This window comes from Nematolebias whitei, chromosome 1 (assembly GCF_014905685.2).
Source record: "Nematolebias whitei isolate Nwh7 chromosome 1, NemWhi1, whole genome shotgun sequence".
NCBI classification, from domain to species: Eukaryota; Metazoa; Chordata; class Actinopteri; order Cyprinodontiformes; family Rivulidae; genus Nematolebias; species Nematolebias whitei.
In genome coordinates, this window is record NC_056498.1 from 9,873,305 (window position 1) to 9,887,459 (window position 14,155).

General features: G+C 43.9%; 1 protein-coding gene across 1 annotated transcript in view; it reads left to right on the top strand.

Moving 5' to 3' along the window:
- The first annotated feature begins 12,567 nt into the window (after positions 1-12,567).
- Positions 12,568-14,155, top strand: part of alox12 (arachidonate 12-lipoxygenase) — a 46,454-nt gene continuing 44,866 nt past the window's right edge. The window contains exons 1-2 of the mRNA XM_037681734.1: positions 12,568-12,603; positions 13,844-13,940. Of these exons, the coding sequence (XP_037537662.1) occupies positions 12,568-12,603; positions 13,844-13,940 (133 nt within the window). The remainder of the gene's footprint in view (positions 12,604-13,843; positions 13,941-14,155) is intronic.

Here is a 14,155-nt window from a genome sequence, read left to right on the forward strand (position 1 = left end):
ACATTAAGCTACTTCATATATATATATATTTTGATCAAGAGGTTGGAGAGACTGAACTGCGTTCATTCAGTCAGACACCAAATACATTAAAAAAGTACTTACTGAATGAAAGAGAAGTGCATATATTCCAATTAACCTGACTATAACCTAAATAATATAACCAAGTAAGACAGTGTGTCTAATGCAGATATTACTAAAAATCCTTTTTGCAAGAGATTCTAGTAAAAAATGTAAATTACTAGTAAAAGTTGTAACTGCCATACCCATCACTGCACTCTGTACTCATTGATCAGTTGGTCATCATTATTTATTGGTACATCTTCATCTGTAAATCACTCCTTGCTCTGCTGCCTCCTCTCACGTCGCATCATCAGAGCAGTTACAGTGTGCGCTCTCAGGACATCATTACCTGCAGTGTCCCCTCAGTGCAGACTGAACTTAGTACAAAGGCCTTTTCTTACTCCACTTCTAACCTGGAACACCTTGCAACAAGCTCTGAAGCTGTCCACTTTGACCTCTTTAAGGGATTTTAAACATTTGACACGTTCAATAGAAATATCAAAGCATGTTCTTGTTTTTAGTATTTCCTTATTCAGTTCTTGTAAATAAACACTGTTAATTAATTATTGTCTTACCATACCATACCATACCAATTTATTTATAAAGCACTTTAAACAGTGACAAAGCACACCAAAGTGCTGTACAGGGACAAATAGAACAAGCACACAGCAACAGATTACATAACAGGACACCAAAAAGTAGAAACCGACAAAAACAATAATGGAAAACAACAACAACTGCAACATGACCAACACAGTGTGATGCACACAGACTCAGCACAGATCACACAGTGCAGAAAGCCAGGGAATAAAAGTGTGTTTTTAAGTGAGATTTAAAAACTGTGAGGGAGGGGGCCTGTCTAACGAGCAGAGGTAACTCATTCCAAAGTCTTGGGCCTGCTACAGAGAAGGCCCTGTCACCTCTGCGCTTGAGACGGGTTCCTGGGACTGTTAGGAGCAACTGGTCTGCTGATCTGAGAGAACGTGGTGGGACATACGGCTGGAGCAGATCAGTTAGATAGGAGGGGGCAGAGCTGTTTAGTGATTTATAGACACACAAGAGTATTTTGAATTGGATTCGAAGGTGAACCGGAAGCCAGTGTAGGGAGGCCAAAACAGGTGTAATGTGCTCTCTTTTGCTCGTGCTGGTCAAAAACCGGGCTGCTGCATTTTGGACCAGTTGAAGTCTAGCTATGGAAGTCTTACTGATACCAAAAAGGAGTGAGTTGCAATAGCCGAGCCTGGATGTAATGAATGCATGAATTACTGTCTCCAGGTTATTTTTGGACAATATGGGCTTCAGCTTAGACAGTCGCCTCAGCTGGAAAAAGCAGGATTTAACAATCATATTTACATGATTGTTGAGTTTCAGAGAAGGGTCAAGTATCACTCCTAGATTAGTGACTCTTTGTTTCACTAACGGTGACAGAACGGATAGGTCGATGCAGTGGTTGGTGATTGTGTCATTGGGAGGAAACAGCATAACTTCAGATTTCTTCTCGTTGAAACTCAAGAAATTTAAAGCCATCCAATCTCTGATGTCAGCCAGGCAGTCCAGTAACGGTTGAATAGAGCGAGTACCGTTGAGTCTGAGGGGGAAGTAGATTTGGCAGTCGTCTGCGTAGCAATGAAAAGGTATGTTATGTTTCCTGAAAATAGCACCTAGTGGCAGCAGGTATAAAGAAAATAAAAGAGGACCAAGGATGGACCCTTGCGGTGACCCCCATTTAAGTGCTGCCGAGGCTGAACTAAAATCTTTGATGGAGACACAAAAGGACCTGTCAGCGAGGTAAGATCTAAACCATTCGAGGGCTGACCCAGTGATGCCCACCCACTGCTCTAACCTCGCAATGAGGATCTCGTGGTCGATTGTATCAAAGGCAGATGTGAGGTCCAGTAAGGGAAGGAGCACAGAATCACCAGCGTCTGTGAATAGGAGAATGTCGTTAAAAACCTTGAGTAGAGCAGTTTCAGTGCTGTGGAGAGGTTTAAAGCCAGACTGGAATAGCTCTAAGATGGCATTATCCTCTAGAAATCATTTCAGCTGGGACTCCACTATTTTTTCCAGTAGTTTAGCGACAAATGGGAGTCTGGAGACAGGCCGGAAGTTGGACATGACTGAGGGGTCAAGGCTAGGTTTTTTCAGGAGAGGTTGGACAGCAGCATGTTTAAAAGTTATTGGCACCACACCTGAGGCTAAGCTGCTGTTCACAATGCCAAGAGCAGGAGGGCCCAGAACAGGAAGAAGCTCCTTAAGGAGTCGAGGGGGGACAACGTCAAAAGGGGAGCCAGATGGCTTCAAGCCGCACATGACCTACTCCAGGGAAGACAGAGAGATGGGCTCGAAGTGGTCAAGAACAGCAACACAATGAGATGGGATGGACGGATCATGAGCAGGTGGAGAAATGAGTGCCCGGGTGTTTGCAACTTTTTCAGAAAAGAAATGGAGGAAGTTTTCACACAGCTCAGTTGAGGCTTCTAGAGGTGAAGGTTCACTGAGGTGTAGAACTGAGTTCAGGGTGGAAAAAAGGGCTCGGGGGTTGTGGGAGTTTGAGGCAATTATCGCAGAAAAGAACTTCGATTTGGCGGCTTTAACTGCCTTCTGATAATGACGCCAACTCTCCTTTAGGATTTGAAAAGAAACCTGCAGCCTGTCTTTCCTCCACCTGCGTTCTGCTCTCCTACACTGCTGTCTAACGGCTTGAGTGACATCATTAAGCCATGGTTCTGATAAAAGTTTTGTTTTCCTGGTTTTAACAGGAGCAACACGGTCCAGAATATTTAAGCAAACAGAGTTAAGCTGAGAGGTTAGCTCCTCTGTGGAGAGAGACACTGAGAGCTGATCGATCCTCTCAGAGCTAAAAGCTTCAGTAAAACGTGCAGCAGTGAAACGGTTAATGGCGGGTGAAGTACGTGCAGAATCACATGACTTAGCAGTAGGACAAGGCGGGATGATATCAAACAAGACAGGCATGTGGTCTGAGAGAACGTTGTCACCGATTACCAAATTACAAACAGAGACATCACGTGTTAAAATGAGATCCAGAGTGTGACCGTGTTGTTGGGAGGGAGCATTTACAAGTTGAGTTAAATTAAATGAGTCCAACAAATCAAGGAAGTCCTTCACTTACGGCTTCTCCTGACAACAGACGTGAATATTAAAGTCACCAACGATAATAAAGTGATCATATCTTGGTGTGATGTAAGCCAGAAAATCAGAGAATTCACTTATGAAGTCCTTGGAACGAGGGGGGCGATTAACAATCGCGCACAGAACGGGAGGAGAATGTCCGAGTTCAAAAGCACTCAGCTCAAAAAAAAAAACTGGCTCTTGACGAGTTGCTCCTTTCAGTCACGACTATCTGGGTATTAGATAAAACGACTCAAGATTCCTGTTTGTAAATGTAAATAATAAATCTTCTTACACCAAAGTTAGTCATGGAGTTCCTCCGGGTTCAGTACCTGGAGGTGCTAAAGTCATATCCGACTAGAAGGAGACCCCGGGGAAGACCCAGGATACGCTGTTGAGACGTCTCTCAATTGGGAACACCTTGGAGTCCTCCCAGAAGAGGTAGCTGTGGAAAGATGTCTGGGCCACCCTGCTCAAGTTGCTGCCCCCAAGACCTGATTATGAACCTAGTAGAAGATAAAGGATGGCTTCCATTATCTTAAACCACACAATTCCATCAAAAACCAATATGGCTGCCACCATAACTGTCTGTTTTTGTTGGAAGCATGATAACTTGAAAAGCGAGGTACTGACTTCCATTGTGGTGTGTGGCTACATCTAAGCTTAAAAAACATTAATCTAAAAAATTGGGTTGACACATCAAATTCCAAGATGGCCACCGTTATTAAAAAAAAAAAAAAAAAAAAAAAAAAAAAAGAAATATATACTGTATATGTGTGTGTTTATATATATGTATCTATATATATGTATATATATGTATGTATATGGACTTGCGATCTGTCCAGGGTGTCCCCCGCCCCTCGCACAGTGATTGCCGGACATGGGCACCGGCGACCCCCCGTTACCCAAATAAGGAAGAAGCGGGTAAAGATAATGGATGGATGGATGGATGGATATGCAAAGCAACATGTTAAGTTAATTTTGTTAAATGAATAACTATGATTTCTGTTTTTTTTTATGTTATATCACAAAATTTATCGTTATCGTCAGAATGCTCTGAAATATCACAATATTATATTTGAGCCATAGCGCCGACCCCTAGTTTATATATATACACCCTGTCATATCAGTAAACTTTGCTTTCAAGTTTTTATATAGCTCAAAAGTACACTTTCCTCCAACAATAAAGTTCAACGAACAGGATGGCCAAAGATTGATCTATGGTGGCTATGACCACCACTGGCCACCTCCTGCCAGTGCCTTTGTACCTGGTCGTGGATAACATCTCTCCCTCCACTCACCAGCATCCATCGCTCTGAGCTGCCTCAGACAAGTAAAAACAAAAAACTACCTCTATCCTTCCACACAGTGTAACTTCTACTCGTGTTGCACCAAAAACATTAATGTTTACTTGCATTATCTGTTCAGTTCCAGTCCTGAAAAACACTCCTCAAAACCCACAAACTTTCACTATTCAAATCCCTCAGCAACGGGGACAACGATGTACCGCTTGTTTTCTAATTCTATACCTTAAAGAGGAAGGGAAGTAAATAAGAGGATTTTATTTGTTAAATTTTTTGTTAAAAAGTTTGATTCCATTAGTATACAACATGGAAGTGTTCCTGGGTAGGACACTGAACCCTTTATTGCCTCTGATGTGTATTGTATGAATGTGAAGTAAAGCACTGATGAGATTAGCCTTGTAGAGATAGAGTGGTTGGATAAATGAGGGCAGAGTGTGCTGTAAAGAGCTTTGAGTATTGTGGTTGGATAGAAAGACACAACATAAGTACAATCCATTTTCCTTTTAATTTAGTAGCTCTATATAAACTTGTAAATAAAAAAAGAAAAGGAGAGATGGATTGGGTAGATTATGCTGTTCTTCCTGCTCTGTCTGTGTATTATGTAAAATAATGGAGCGCAGATATTTACCTGACTTCCTTTTTCCTGCACATTATTTCCTTATTTGTGTGTGTACGTGTGTAAAACAGCGAGGTGAGGCTCAGTTTCTGCTCCAAGAGTGAGAGACAGAAGAGAGAATGATTGGTCAGATGTGGTGCATGACTCCCTGCAGGGTGTGTGATGAAATCCCACACGGACTCTAACTGCAGCAGTATAAGAAAAGCTTCAGATCCAGGGTCAGAGGAAAAGGAGCTGGAAGGACCAGAGGTCAAAGGACGAACTAGACTTGGAGACGAAATTCCAAATAAAGTTACCAACACTGAAGTAAGGTCAATATTTTGTTCTGTGTTACAGTACGTACCATAATTTACCTTCTAAAAATGTCCGTACATTTCAATTTGTGTCCGATCTCATTAGCAACATCCTGACTTTTTATTTTAAACATCTAATCCCAAAGAGGGCACCTGTCAAAGCATATGCTATTGTTTACATATCATCTGCCACCTGAGTCCTTTTGCATCCATGTGTGGGTTTGTCTGTCTGTTAGCAAAATATCTCATGAATGACTGGATGGAGTTTAATGAAACTCTCAGACAGTTATCATTAGATGTAAATGTTTGGAGCGAATAATTTGAACTCCACATCACCCCCACAGTCGACTGACTTTAGAAAACACATAAAGGTCTTGAACTCAGTCAGTTTAGAAAATATTAAGCTAAATTTTGGTGTGGTAGTAGCTTTCTCTGTTAGTTAAGCTAAGTTATTGAACGCTCTGCCTTAGCACGTTCAACAGGCCCCTTCACTGTCCATTTTTAAAACCCATCTGAAAACTCATCTCTACTCTTTGGTCTTCAACCCCAGAGACTTGATTTTATTTAATTTTTATTGGTATCAATTTTATCTGTTTAACTTGTCATTTTATTGTGTTTTCAACTAAGTTTTTAATTTATTATTGTGTGCTTAGCTTTGTAACTTACGTCGAACAGCAGCACGAACATGAGCATGAGCCTGTGTGAGCAGATGAGCACGGATGAACACATCAGCATGAAACAGATCAGCAGAAACATGAAACAGATCAGCAGCAACATGATGTGATTTTCACAGTGATTATTCTGGTTAGAGATTCATGAGTCTAACAGCCTCATGGTAGAAGCTGTTCCTCAGTCTAGTGGTTCTGCACTTAATGCTCCTCAACCTCCTTCCTGCGGGGAAAGAGGCAAAAAGTGTGTGTGCTGGGTGAGTGGGGTCCTTCATGATGCAAGTGGCCCTCTTCCTGCATCTGGAGGTGTAGATGTCTGTGATGGTGGGGAGGCTGATTCCGACAGACTTCTGTGCAGCCTTCACCACTCTCTGCAAAGCTTTTCTTTCTGCAGCTGTGCAGCCTCCATGCCACACGTTGATGCTCGAGCACAGGATGCTCTCCACTGCACACCTGTAGAAAGAGGTGAGGACTGAGCTTCCCAGACCAGCTCGTCTCAGCCGTCTGAGGAAGTAGAGTCTCTGAGCTTTCTTGATCAGGCTGGTGGGGTTGTTGCTCCAGCTGAGGTTGTCATTCAGGTGTACACCCAAGTACTTGTAGCTGGAGACCACTTCCACCACAGATCCTCTTATGTTCAGGGGGGTGTAGGTGTGTTTGTTCCTTCTGAAGTCCACAATCATCTCCTTTATCTTCTTCACATTGATGTGAAGGTTATTCTCTTTGCAGCAGCTCTCCAGGTGTTCCACCTCCTTCCTGTAGCTGGACTCATTGTTTGTGAAGCATCCCACCACCGCTGTTTCATCTGCAAACTTTACAATGTGACAGCCTGGATGGGTAGTTGCACAATCATATGTGAGCAGAGTAAACAGGAGAGGGCTCAACACACATCCTTGAGGAGAGCCAGTGCTGAGAGTTATGGTGGAGGAGGAGAAGTTGTGGATCTTCACTGACTGTGGTCTGTTTGTTAAGAAGTCTAGTACCCAGTTGCAAATGGAGGGGCTTAGTCCTAGTGTGAGTAGTTTGTCCATCAGGGTTTGGGGGATCATGGTGTTGAAGGCAGATGTGAAGTCCACAAAGAGCATACGGAAGTAAGAGCTTTTCTGCTCCAGGTGGTTGAGCACCGTGTGGACCACAGAGGAGTGTGGAATGTCCATCCATCCATTATCTTTACCCGCTTGTTCCATTTTGGGTCACGGGGGTCGCTGGTGCCCATGTCCAGCAATCACTGTGCGAGGGGCGGGGTACACCCTGGACGGGTCGCAAGTCGAGTGTGGAATGTGACATGTTATTTTCAAGATTTCACTTAAACAATTTTAATGTCATCTTTTCTCATCATAAAAGGACCTTAGTTTAAAACTCTGCAGTGGAAGGCAGTGGGTGAAATGCATTCCTTCAAAAAATGATTTGGAACTTATTTATCTAATGTTCCTTTGTAAAATCAAATGAAACTGATGAGCTGAGAAATGTAGAAAACAAATGATCCTGTTCTGTTCGAAGAACTGTTCTCTAACACTCAGCGTGCTTCAGCTGACTTTGTTCTGGAAGTATACAGCAGCAGGAAAAAAAAAACTGTTTGCTTTACAAATTCAATTCAATTCAGTTTATTTATATAGCATCAAGTCACAACAGAAGTTATATGAGGGCACTGAACAGAAACATTCACATACATTATAAATACAAATTGGTAAAAGTTCTCCAAGGAAGGAAGGAAGCCAGCAGACTCGATGAGTCTGCAATGATGATGTGAAGACTCAACGAGTCTGTTGGTGAGACAGTCTTGAGACAGTCTCCCATCCTGAGCAAGCACAGAGGGAACAGTGGAAAGGAAAACTCCTTTTTAACAGGAAGAAACCTCCAGCAGAACCAGGCTCAGGATGAGCGGCCAACTGCTTCGACCGACTGGGTCTGAGAGGAACAGGAAGGAGAGACAGGTCCACTCCAGAATGGAGGCGAGTAGGTCCTCACTAGAAGGAACAATAAAAAGAAAAACACAAGTTAAGATAGAAACAATTACAAATACAAATGATTCATTTGTATTCATTGTATTCATTTGATGAAATGGGGTCAATTTGTCATCCAGCAGTCAAAGCCTATAGCAGCATAACTAAGGGATTGGTCAGGAAACCCAAGCCAACCCTAAATTGATCAAAACCTCCTGTTTCTGTGAGTAGCAAGTTGGTTATCTGGCCTAAAACATTTAATTGTTGTACATGATGATTGATTGTTTTTGCATGAATTAAAAGCCTACTTTTGAGATTCCAGCAGGAGGGACAGATCTGGTTGGCAGGCCGCAGACTGATGAAGTCCTCTGGATGGGGGATGGAAAGTTTCTCACTTAAAGAAACTGGTTCAGATGACATGATTTAACCTTTTTGTTGATATCTACCTGGATGATTGAGCTTACAACCCTTTAACCGTTGTGAAAGTTGCATATACCATAATAAGGGGAAAAAAAACATTTTCTGGGAAAATGCTGTGCTAAGAGCTGAACAACTACTCAAATTTGTTTTAAATGCTGAAATTAAATTATTTAAAAAAACAAACAGAATATAAGTTAAAACAAGCAGAGCACAAGCTAAAGTGACCAAAATAGTGAAAAGCTAAAATGAGTAAAGAATATCTAAAATTTAAGTAAGCAGTGCAGTAACTGAAAATAAAATGAGTAAACCCCAGATAAAAACCAGAAGTAATAAAAAAGCAGCTAAAATGAGTGTCATTTTAGCTAAAAGCTGAATTTAGCCAAATAGTAGGTTAAAAAAATGCAAAATTGTAGCTAAATCTAATTTAGCCAGGTCTCAGTTCCTGGTCTACAGACCTCAGAGGAGCTTTATCTCTTGAATGAGCTTTTCTGTTTATTTTGCAGCTTGTTTGCATGAATGTGGTTTACTTATTTTATTAGTGAAGCTATTCAAATCGCCCCCTCTGGTCTCATCTCTGAATGAATATGGGATTATGTGTTTTTAATTTGCATGGCTCTGACTGTAGCCCTTGCATCTTCTGGTAAGACAAAGATAGAAGAACACAGGTCCATCCTAAAGGAAACTCAGTGCTATAAAAGATCTGAAATAATTCAATTCAACCTTTATTTAAACAGATAAGTCACATTGAGCCTCGAAGACTCTTTTACAAGTGAGATCTGTTTAGACAGACAAAAAATGTTGTGAAACTAGACACATGTAGGAATTGGAGTCAAAAAAAAAATCCTGTCAAACTCTTTCTTCTTGGCTGAGAAGAAAGACTCTAATATTGAAAAAACACCTTGCACATACAAGCACATGTAGACGGGGGAGACGACGAGAGTGGCGAGGATGTTCAAGGACACTCTATGGGGCACTATAGGCCAGTTCCCTCCGATGAGCTCTGTAAACATTCTTGAGGGATGTCAGGGAATGACCAAGGACAACGCAATGAGAATCCAGAGAGTCCTGAAATGATGACACAATGTTTATTCAGCTGGTGTTCTCAGGTTAATCAGTGGAATTCCTCGAAGGGGGGGGGGGGGGGGGGCGCGGCAGATTGTCAGATTGAATGTCCTCCAGGTGAAGATAAGGTGGCCTGCAAGGCCAGCCAAGGGAGCCAAATTCTGATAAATAACGTTTGTAAGTAGAACTTTAATTTTTATCTGCCTTGAGTCTTTGCTGTTCTCACGTAGATTCTGAAAGGCCCAAATTAAGTGGAAACACCACTGATCCGTGCCTGAGAATATTCCCCAAGATTTGATCCATCTTGCCCGTGGGTCCAGTCCGCTTAGCAATAGAGTATGGGTTTATGAGACATGGAACAAACCTTCACATAGGCGGCAGCCTGACCAGGCCAGATTAGTTGCGGCCGTCTTCTTTGTATGTTGATAAACCAGGAACTGTCAGGATTTTATCAGGCAGGAGTGAACCCAATAGTGCAGACAAGACTCAAGACTGTAGGAGATACAAAAATATAGATATTTAATAACGATAAATCAAAAGGGCTAATGTGGCAGCAACTCACACTCTGGAGATACAAGACTGGAACACATCAGGACAGGACAGGGTAGACCCAACAATGATGCGACAAAGGACAAGACTCACAGATAGGCTTAAATACACAGACAAGACAGGACATGATTACAAACAGCTGAGAACAGAAAGTGCAAATAATCAGGAAAAAGGAGACACACAAGGGCGCACAGACAAGGAAGGCCCACAAGATGTTCACCATACTTACAGTAATCCCCCCAAGGATGCACCCTGGCATCTCCAAACCCCCTTCCCCGAACAGACTTGGATGGGTGGAGGGAGGAACTGCAAGGATGGAGGGCCCAAGGAAAAACATGAGGACAAAAACCAAAGCCTGGGAACTAAACTAAACATGAACAGGGAACACAAAAAGGTCTGGGCAGTCAGGAAACCGTCCCAAGTATGGTCACTGTACCGTACAGAAGGCTGTCCATCAGGCTGGAACGAGTCAGGCGGGTGGCCGGGAGGCCGACCATCAGGCCAGAACAGGTCAGGCGGGTGGCCGGGAGGCTAACTATCAGGCCAGAACAGGTTAGCCAGGCGGCCGGGAGGCCAACCATCAAGCCAGAACAGGTCAGGCGGGTGGCCGGGAGGCTGACCATCAGGCCAGAACAGATCAGGCGGGCGGCCGAGAGACTGTTCATCAAGCCGGGGCCAGTCAATCAGGCGGCTGAGAGGTCATCCCACGGGCCATTCTTCAGGCAGGAACAGGACAGATAGGTGGCCAGGAGACCATTCATCAGGCCGGGGCCGGTCAGGCAGGTGGTCGAGAGCTCATCCAATGGACCATTCTTGAGGCAGGAACAGGACAGACAGGTGGCCGGGAGACCATTCATCAGGCCGGGGCCGGTCAGGCTGGCAGTCGAGAGATTGTCCAATGGGCCATTCTTCAGGCAGGAACAGGACAGACAGGCAGCCAGGAGACCATTCCTCAGGCTGGGGCCGGTCAGGCAGGCAGTCGAGAAGTCGTCCGATTGGCCGTGCTTCAGGTAGGAACAAGACAGACAGGTGGCCAGGAGACCATTCATCAGGCCGGGGCCAATCAGGCAGGTGGCCGAGAGGTCATCCAGTAGGCCATTCTTCAAGTAGGAAACAGATCGGGCGGAGCAGGAACGAGGACCTCAGAGAGCAGAGCAGGAGCGAGGACCTCAGCGGACGGACCAGGAGCAAGGGCCTCAGCAGGCAGATCAGTGGCGAGGAACTCAGCAGGCAGGTCCGTGACGAGGAGCTCAGCGATGAGGAGCTCAGCAGGTCAGCGGCGAGGAGCTCAGCAGATGAGTCAGCAGCAAGGAGGTCAGCAGGATCTTCTGTGGCCGGATCATCTGGGGTGAGATCTTCTGTGGCCAGATCTTCGGCGGCAGGATCTTCAGCGGCAGGAACAGGATCAGACGTGGACGGTGCAGAACCCTCGGGAGGTAGCATGGGTCCTACAGCAGGCTCAGTAATGGCTGCAGGCTCAGGGCTGACTGCAGGCACAGGAACTGGGACCGAGTCTCTGGAACCCTTCTGGTGGGTCCGGGTCTGTGGTTTCGGAACTGGCTGCATCCTCGTACTGCGTGTGTAATGCAGAGGCTGCAGGAGATGGGGAAACTACGGAGACTGCAGTAGGCATGGGAGCGACCACAGGGGCTCCAGCTGCGAGGATCTCAGGTGTCAGGATCATGGAGTCTGGGACTGGTTTGAAAACAGAGGAGTGATGTTTGGGTGGAGGATTAGGATTAGCAGCTGGTTGAATGAGTGGCTCCAACCATTGCTTTTCTTCCAGCACCTCGTCCAAGAAGTCCTCGATTCCAGGAGCGTCAATCAGTCCAGGTAGACGGATATATTCGTCCAGCATGTTTTTTCGTGGCTCCCCATCTCTCCCACAGATTGCAGGAAGTGGCAGTGTCCACAAACCTCTGGCTTGTGTTGCAGAGCTGATGAAAGTCTTCATCAGATAATCTGGACAGAAAATGCTTGTCTGCTGGGTTCATTGTTGGTCGCGTCATACTGTCAGGATTTTATCAGGCAGGAACCCAATGGTGCAGACAAGACTCAAAACCACAGGAGAAACAAAAATATAGATATTTAATAATAATAAATCAAAAGGGCTGACGTGGCAGCAACTCACACTCTGGAGATACAAGACTGGATAATTATGGCATTGTAGCATTAAGACCATGATAATTACATTTTTTTACTATATCAAGATAACCGCTGCATTAGCTCTGTGAGAAAAGCAGCAGCTCTTCCACATGCTCAATGAGTTCTTCATGAAGGCTCTTCAATGAGTTCTTGATGAAGGCTCTTAAAAGTGTCCTGATGATGTTGTATAGTTTTAAGCATTTCTGTATCCATGTGTGGCATTGAGTAACTTAAGCTTTCCTGTAATCAATCCAGGTCGTACACAGGTTTGCGGTTTTTGGTTTTACAGTCTCGAGCTATGGTTCAGTCATAGCTTGAGACTAAGACTCAATCTAGTTGAGCTGGCACTTGACCGATGGCACACCTATATTAGCAGCTATGATGCCTGATGGGAGCTTCCATGTTGTCCAGAGGCAGGTGAGCGGTCGTTGGTTGGATGGGATTGCCCCTTTCTGTAGGGGTCTTTCATGATCAATATGGCCCAGTTATGGATCAACTACTCTGGGTGGTTTCCTTCCATTATCAGTCGGTCCATAGGTTATGTGATGTTCATTGTTCATTCATTCAACCTTTATTTAAACTGATAAATCACATTGAGCCCCGACGACTCATTTACAAGTGAGACCTGTTTGGACAAACAAAAACAGTGGTTAACTGGACACATGTAGGAGTTGGAGGCGAAAAAAATTTCTATCAGACTTTTTTTTCCTACCTTAGAAAAAAAACCTCTAATATTAAAAAAAACACCTCACACAAACAAGCACATAGTGACATAGACATTCTGCAGAGGAGGGGGGGGGGGGCGAGAGTGGTCAGCATGTTCATAGATACTCTCTCTCGAGGTCACTGTAAGAGTTCTGATAAGGATGGAAAATCAGTCAAGGTCCTCCGGTGAGATCCATAAACATTCTCGAGGTATGTCGAGGAATGGCCAAGAATAACGTCTATGAGAATCCAAGAGTCCTGAAATGATGACACAAAAGTTTATTCAGCTGGTTTTATCTGGTTATCAGTTGGAAATTCCTCAGGGAGGGGGTGGTGAGCGTCTGATCACATGTACTCCAGGTGAATTCAGATAAGGTGGCCTTCAAGGCCAGCCAAGGGGAGCCAACTTAGATAAACACATAGTTGTTTTGGGGACAGGCAGGACTTAATAACATCTACCTTTAGTCTGTGTTGGTCGACTCGGTTCCGAAATGTCCAAAATACATGGCCACACCGATGGAACGTGACTGAGTAAAATCCCCAAGATCTGATCCATTCAGCCCAAAGCATTTGAGTCTGGGTACTCGAGACACGAACCAAGCCATCATAAAGGCAAGCAGCATGATCGGGTCCAAATTTGCTGCCGACGACTTCCTTGATTGTAGAAAAAACCAGCAACCAGCCAAGGTTGTTAGGTGTTCATAAAGAGCAGAGAGGCAAGAGACTAGTGAGCATATACAAAATGAAATAAAAAAATCAGAGTTCAGTGAAACAACAGCAATGGAAAATTTGCTTATTTTCTTTGAATTTTAAATCACCAACCCATAATGGTTCTTGTGTTGGCCTCTTATGCATAAATAAAATCAAACAGCACACCTTTTTATGTCTTAAAGTAACTAAAATGCATGCCAGTTGATAACACTCATTAACATGTGTTTGTACATATCCTTAGATGGAAGTGTACACTGTCACAGTGGCAACTGGGACATCTGAATATTCTGGCACCAACAACTACATATTTGTGACCCTGATTGGAGAGAATGGGGAGAGTGAGCGCACCTTATTGGACAATCCTGGACTGGATTTTTGTCGCGGAGCGGTAAGAGTGTGAACAAATCTGTGTCATCCAGACAGCAGCTGGTATCTTCTTGCATTGCAGACTGATTTAATCTTGATTTCTCATTCATAAGGATTTCTATAGAGCTATAGTATAGTACAGTATAGTATAGTATAGTATAGTATAGTATAGTATAGTATAGTATAG